A 6,879-nucleotide genomic window follows, 5' to 3' on the forward strand; every position below is an offset into this window, starting at 1 on the left:
CTTGGCGTTGCGAGTCGTTGAAGTAAGCAGGAACTGTGATGACAGCGTCACGAACAGGTTGTCCCAAGTAGGCTTCAGCGGTTTCGCGCATTTTCGTCAGAACCATCGACGAAATTTCTTCCGGGTAGAAAGATTTGCGCTCTCCTTTGAAGTCCACCTGAATCTTCGGTCGGCCTCCGTCGTTCTTCACTTGGAATGACCAATGTTTCATGTCGCCCTGAATGCTGGTGTCGTCGTAACGTCGTCCGATGAGTCGTTTGGCGTCGAAGACTGTGTTCTCAGGGTTCATGGCGGCCTGGTTCTTGGCAGCATCACCGATGAGTCGTTCGGTGTCGGTGAAGGCAACATACGAGGGAGTTGTTCGGTTACCTTGTTCATTGGCGATGATCTCGACTTTCCCATGTTGGAATACACCAACACAAGAATAGGTGGTTCCCAGATCGATTCCGATCGCGGGTCCTTTCACCATTGTGGATGTTGAATGCACGAAAAAAGGTTCACAAGAGTTTCAGGAGTTGTTTTCCCACAGAGTGAGAATTCACGTTTGGAAATACGCGCTGTACTGAGCGTTCAACTGGGCACTCGCTAGTTCAAGCAAGAATGATGACCCGCCACTGACGGCTCGTTCCTTATATAGCTGAAGCAGCGCCATCTAGTGAGTGCTACACCGATCCCGAATCTTCTCGACAGTTCTTGAATTCTCCAAGAACAATTTTTCTGGATATCTCTCGAGTGTAGGGTTTTCCGACGCATTCGCAGCCCCCCTGACTATACGACTCGATTCTATGCTCACGATAAATGAATAGGTCCGCTCCAGGTCGAATCGACTTGAGTAGCTTCAGAGGAGACGGGGGGATCCGCCGAGATCTTTTAGCCAGATTTCCTGTTTGTTCGCCACATTAGCCGTGTTCGCTTATAGCTTCGAAGAAGTTTTCCAACCATTGGGCAACCCGCGGATGCGAGGCTACAGCGGAGTACCAAAGGAACCTCTTCGACTATTTCAACCGAGAAGGATGACTCATGATCCATTGCCCAATGTCTACCCGGTGCTAGGATCTCGTACTGACGTCGCGTCAATCACGAACCGGACTGAAGATCAAATTGCTTTGCCAGGGAATCTTCTAAGTTTCATCGAAAGCTCCTCGCAGATGTTCATGATTCATGATTCATGAGCTGCTCTCACACGGCCGGAAGCCGGTTTCGGATGAAGTCTGATCAGGATCTGAAATTTTGTCCTCACACACATATGATCGCTCCGGCTGCGCTGATCGGATATTATATGTCGAGATTTCTCAACCTTATTTCACTTTAAATCCAAAAAGTCCATAGAGAAACTCTCTCGAGCTGTCACGAGCTGTCGAGAAAGTTCCGGACCGCTCCAGCACACACCAGGTGGCGCTGCTTCAGCTATATAAGGAACGAGCCGTCAGTGGCGGGTCATCATTCTTGCTTGAACTAGCGAGTGCCCAGTTGAACGCTCAGTACAGCGCGTATTTCCAAACGTGAATTCTCACTCTGTGGGAAAACAACTCTTGAAACTCTTGTGAACCTTTTTTCGTGCATTCAACATCCACAATGGTGAAAGGACCCGCGATCGGAATCGATCTGGGAACCACCTATTCTTGTGTTGGTGTATTCCAACATGGGAAAGTCGAGATCATCGCCAATGAACAAGGTAACCGAACAACTCCTTCGTATGTTGCCTTCACCGACACCGAACGACTCATCGGTGATGCTGCCAAGAACCAGGCCGCCATGAACCCTGAGAACACAGTCTTCGACGCTAAACGACTCATCGGACGACGTTATGACGACACCAGCATTCAGGGCGACATGAAACATTGGTCATTCCAAGTGAAGAACGACGGAGGCCGACCGAAGATTCAGGTGGACTTCAAAGGAGAGCGCAAATCTTTCTACCCGGAAGAAATTTCGTCGATGGTTCTGACGAAAATGCGCGAAACCGCTGAAGCCTACTTGGGACAACCTGTTCGTGACGCTGTCATCACAGTTCCTGCTTACTTCAACGACTCGCAACGCCAAGCGACCAAAGACGCTGGAGTCATTGCAGGACTCAACGTCATGCGAATCATCAACGAACCTACGGCAGCCGCCATCGCCTATGGCCTGGACAAAAGGAAAGTGACTTCGGGCGAGAACAACGTTCTCATCTTCGATCTCGGTGGTGGAACGTTCGATGTTTCCATTCTGTCGATCGAAGATGGCGTTTTCGAAGTCAAATCAACAGCCGGAGACACTCATCTCGGTGGAGAAGACTTCGACAACCGCATGGTGAATCATTTCGTTGAAGAGTTCCGTCGCAAGCACCGCAAGGACATCTCAAAGAACGCCAGAGCCCTCCGTCGTCTGAGAACCGCTTGTGAACGAGCAAAGAGAACTCTGTCGTCTTCGACTCAAGCTTCGATCGAGATCGATTCTCTCTTTGAAGGAATCGACTTCTATTCTGCCATCACGAGGGCCAGATTCGAGGAACTCTGCGCGGATTTGTTCCGTTCCACACTCGAGCCCGTGGAAAAAGCACTTCGGGACGCTAAGATGGACAAATCGAAGATTCACGATATCGTCCTGGTCGGAGGATCAACCCGCATTCCTCGAATTCAGAAACTTCTTCAAGATTTCTTCAACGGCAAGGAGCTCAACAAGTCGATCAATCCAGATGAAGCCGTCGCATATGGAGCCGCAGTTCAGGCAGCGATTCTGAACGGTGACAAATCCGAAGCTGTCCAAGATCTGCTCCTGATCGACGTGACACCTCTGTCGCTCGGACTGGAAACGGCTGGTGGAGTGATGACAACGCTGATCAAACGAAACTCCACCGTTCCCACTCGTCAGACTCAGACCTTCACGACGTACGCCGACAATCAGCCCGCGGTCACGATTCAAGTCTTCGAAGGAGAGCGGGCAATGACGAAGGACAACAACAGGCTCGGTGTATTCGATCTGACGGGACTAGCTCCAGCTCCGAGAGGTGTTCCTCAAATCGAAGTCACATTCGATATCGACGCGAACGGAATCCTCAACGTTTCGGCCGTGGACAAGTCTTCCGGGAAGCAGAACAAAATAACCATCAACAACGACAAAGGAAGACTCTCGAAGGAAGACATCGATCGCATGGTGAACGAAGCCGAAAGATACCGCGATGAGGACGAGAAGATGAAGAAGAAAATCGCGGCGAAGAATGCTCTCGAAGCTTACTGCTTCAGTCTGAAAGGAACCTTCGAGACGGACTACGACAAGATCAAGGACAAAGTCCCCGAATCAGAGAAAAACTCGGTCCTCGAGCGTATTCGAGAGACTCTCCAGTGGCTCGACGCGAACCAACTAGCGGAGACCGATGAGTATGAGCACAAGCAGAAGGAGCTGGAACAATTCTGCCGACCCATAGTTTCCAAAATCTACCAGGGAAGCGCATCAGGATCAGGACCCATGTCGTCAGCTGGAGGTCCCACGGTGGAGGAAGTAGACTGAGAGCTAGATTTAGTCGAGAAAAAGCTGAGATATATCGACCGATTTTATTTATTGCTGGCATTTGGTAGTTCAGTGCTGAGTTTGTGAATATCCGAATGTAAACTGTATTCTAACGCTAGGTAACTTCCATGATCTCCAAATAAATACCGCATCCCAGTTGAAATACTCTATAGTCGTCATTTGGAATGAGGGTTGCAGTCCGTACGTCACTACAGCCGTGCGCGTAAGTGAATGTGGTACTCCTTGCGGTCTCGTACTTCGATGACATTCACCAGCGTAGCAATCATGGAAATCTCTTCAATCGGGTTCGATCTTTCCGAGTAAGCCAATGCATGGGTAGTATTCAGCATTCGGTCGATCGATTTGTTCATTCGAGCAGGGGAATAGCTTTCCGAACTCCCTACGTTTTGGAGCTGCATATCCCACACCCACACAGAGCTCAGATCCCCATGACTTGAGCGTGCCGGATGCGGCGGCCCCACGGTGTCCGCGTTCTCTTCTCGAGACGGGTTCCAGCGATTCCTGGGTAGGCCCGACACCGCTCCCTGGTTTCCGCGAGGTCTTCCCTCGGAGCTCCCCCCGCCCGGAAGTCCCCGGATATCGAGAGCTCGCATCTCGAGCCTGATTCTGAATGATGCATGCATGGTTTCAGGACGGTCTCGCGATGCGACGGTGCGTGGGCTCCGTTTCATAGCCCGACTTATTTTTCGCGAGGAGCAGGGGGAGAAAAACTGTGGTTCAAGTACCGCGCAGGGCTTGCGCTTCTACCCCGAAGCAAGGAGGTGTCCGTTTCCCTGAATGCTGGCAAGACCCTCGACTCGATTGGCGATCAGGAAGCTCCGGAAGATTTCGAGAACGGAAACAATCGAATGAGGAACCACGCGATGACGCCGGATCAATATTCCATGCGCTCACGCAACAGCTCGAATATCGATGACAAAGAGTACAGCACGAGGATCTTGATACATTAACGGAGTTTATTCAGGCGGAGACACTTCTGCTTTGAGCCGAACGACGGTAGCAGTAGCTTTGTATACATACATATGCATGGATTCGGTTCATGTATACAGATAGACAGGTAACAGCTCGGACACAGGAATTATCTTATTAGGACATAAAATGAGAACGCGATGTAGTCCGAGTCCTTGTGGCACAAAGCAGACGATCGACGAGCTTCTCTTTTGAGGTTCAGATTAGTTCCGAGATGAGCGAGAACTCAGCCTCGAAACTGAAATCATGGGATCTTTGGGTGACATTTCAGTAATAAAGGTTTTCCACGTCCTCGCCCGGGTGTTCCTTTACTACATGGTACTTAATCTTGTATCGCCTCTGGAAAGTGAGGGGGCACAAGGGACACCTGTGGAAGGAAGATAAAGAATCTCAGGAGAGGATAGAGGAGAACTTTTGGGAAAACTGTGGCTCTGTGTGGAAGTCACAGTCTCTCCGAGACGATAATTAGCCATCCAGGCTCTGTGAAAGCTTGCTCTGAACTCACCTAAAGGGTTTGATTTTCGAGTGTTTGATTTCGTGTCTGAAGTAATGGCTCGGAGCATTCGTCGTGTAGTCACACTGGGCACACTTGATCATTTTCTTGGTTCGGCCTTCGATATCGACGTAGCAGATAAGCTTCTGATCGATATTGTTCCAGCCGTTAACCTGAAGAGCAGAAAAGTTTGAGCATTCTTACGAGAAAAAAAATATGAATAAAAGCCACAAAGAAGCTCCGGAATAAGCAAGCTCCGGATTTCAAGCCTGCACAGAGCCCAAGCGGGAACATCGATCTCACCTTGCACCATTGATTTCCTCCCAGATAAGGCGTTAGTGTCAAAGCGTTGGAGATCGAATTCATGAGTGTTGAGCTTAGTGGTGTGATCAAACCAGCTGTAAATCCAGACAGCTGCTTAGTAAAGCCTGACGTTCGGGGCAAATATTATTCTGTAGGAGACTCCATGCAAAAGCTTCCGAGAGAGACATGCGGAAAAGCGGGTTTTCGGTGTGGGAAACTGTTTCATAGATCTAGCACATGGAGCATCCAGCGCTTTATTCGGCGGTCACAGACTCGACATAAGCAATAGCTGAGAAGCGCAGGGAAAACAGAGATCGATTTCGATGATGATCAGCGGAAAAAGCGGACTCTGGAAGCAAAACTCGTGTTAATGCCGAACCCTTCACCACTTCCACTCTGCTCACTCACACACCCTATCGACAATTAGAAAGCAGGGAGGAAAAGAGAGGCGTTAGCTTGTCCCGGTACTGTTAACATCCTCCGATTTGACCCGACAATTGTTTTCGTTGAGCGTGTTTCGTCGCTCGACGTCGGGACTTGTCCGACGCACATGCAAGAGGTAATATGTGGACACGTTCTTGCCTCCAAGTTAGAGCTGCGACGCGGGCTCAGTCTCAGCAGACCAAGCCGCTGCGCGTCGTGGTCTCCTGAAAATAGAAAAAACAAATCAGACTCGGCACGAGGTCGAGAACGTCGGAGAATTCAGACAGAGCACTGTGGGGAGCCAATCGATCGATTGATTGGTAAACCCCGACCGATTCCGGCCAATTTGACTCCTTCTACTCGGTGCCGTGTGGGAGATCACTACGGCACAGAGGAAAGAGTTGACACGATTGGGTGCTGATTTTCTCGACCGTCGACCGAGATCAAATTCCAGGCGCAGGTTCACTAGTGTGATCCAACCCATTCTCGAGAGGTAAATAGGAATCTGAGGCACGAACGGAGATTTGCCAAGAGGCAGTCGCAATTGGAGTCAGACGGCGAAGAATTTGGAACGATCGCGCTAATCAACGTGAAGAATCCCATGAATTGGGAATTGCGGGAATGCAGGAAAACTCCGAGATCGAGTTCGAGCATGCGAAAACACTCATCCTCGTGAAGCGAAAATAAATTGCTCCGACGAAACGCTCGGACTCTTCTGTTCTTTCACTTTTCTCACCAACCACCTGAGGATCTTAGCCACCACCACCCTTAGCACTGGAGCACTACTCACACTCCGACTGAACCTCCGCACTTGGAGAGTCACAATTTCACGGATAAATTATACGATCGCGAGAGAACTCCGAGAGCGGATCGCGGGACGCTTCCGAGATTGCATGAGGCAACACGCTGGCGACTTGATGCCATCTCCGGCGTCAGTGGCCATGCCAGAGCGAAGCCAAACCTTAGCTTCAGCCCCAGAGACGGTGCCGGAGCGCTGCTCTCACCCCAAGTACCACTCGCCCCCGGAGAGCCAGCCGACTGATAGAGCGGCTAGCGGTGGCTATGCTGCTCCATGCCTTCTAGCCAGTCGCTCGCTATCTCTCTCCTCCGCTCGCGCGCTCGACCAGTCGGTCGACCAAATAGTCGGACGGGCTGCCTGCCTACATCGAGCCTGGTAGTGG

General features: G+C 50.6%; 3 protein-coding genes across 3 annotated transcripts in view; 1 reads left to right on the forward strand and 2 right to left on the reverse strand.

Moving 5' to 3' along the window:
* Window positions 1-605, reverse strand: part of LOC100906770 (heat shock 70 kDa protein cognate 4) — a 1,838-nt gene extending 1,233 nt beyond the window's left edge. Inside the window, exon 1 of the mRNA XM_029112984.1 lies at window positions 7-605. Coding sequence (XP_028968817.1) covers window positions 7-469 — 463 coding nt within the window. The 5' untranslated portion in view covers window positions 470-605. The remainder of the gene's footprint in view (window positions 1-6) is intronic.
* An 834-nt stretch (window positions 606-1,439) lies between these two features.
* LOC100904593 (heat shock 70 kDa protein cognate 4) lies at window positions 1,440-3,642 on the forward strand. Its single transcript, XM_003738204.2, has one exon. The coding sequence runs from the start codon at window positions 1,576-1,578 to the stop codon at window positions 3,487-3,489; it is 1,914 nt and encodes a 637-aa protein (XP_003738252.1). The 5' UTR covers window positions 1,440-1,575; the 3' UTR covers window positions 3,490-3,642.
* Window positions 3,643-4,446: 804 nt separating this feature from the next.
* LOC100904739 (myc-associated zinc finger protein) lies at window positions 4,447-5,365 on the reverse strand. Its single transcript, XM_003738205.1, has 3 exons — window positions 5,276-5,365; window positions 4,985-5,145; window positions 4,447-4,846 (listed from the first exon to the last, which is right to left on the reverse strand). Exons 1-3 carry the CDS (start codon window positions 5,336-5,338, stop codon window positions 4,747-4,749), a joined length of 324 nt encoding a protein of 107 aa, XP_003738253.1. The 5' UTR covers window positions 5,339-5,365; the 3' UTR covers window positions 4,447-4,746.
* Between the last annotated feature and the right edge of the window lie 1,514 nt (window positions 5,366-6,879).

The sequence above is a fragment of the Galendromus occidentalis genome, unplaced genomic scaffold (genome assembly GCF_000255335.2).
Source record: "Galendromus occidentalis unplaced genomic scaffold, Mocc_1.1 scf7180000075836, whole genome shotgun sequence".
In the NCBI taxonomy this organism is placed as follows: Eukaryota; Metazoa; Arthropoda; class Arachnida; order Mesostigmata; family Phytoseiidae; genus Galendromus; species Galendromus occidentalis.

Coding starts and splice junctions, on each gene's coding strand:
- LOC100904593 (XM_003738204.2), top strand. CDS start 1,576: ATGGTGAAAGGACCCGCGATCGGAATCGATCTGGGAACCACCTATTCT.
- LOC100904739 (XM_003738205.1), bottom strand. CDS start 5,338: ATGAATTCGATCTCCAACGCTTTGACACTAACGCCTTATCTGGGAGGA. Junction 5,146..5,275: donor GAGGAAATCAATGGTGCAAG/GTGAGATCGATG, acceptor TCTGCTCTTCAG/GTTAACGGCTGGAACAATAT. Junction 4,847..4,984: donor TCGAAAATCAAACCCTTTAG/GTGAGTTCAGAG, acceptor TTCCTTCCACAG/GTGTCCCTTGTGCCCCCTCA.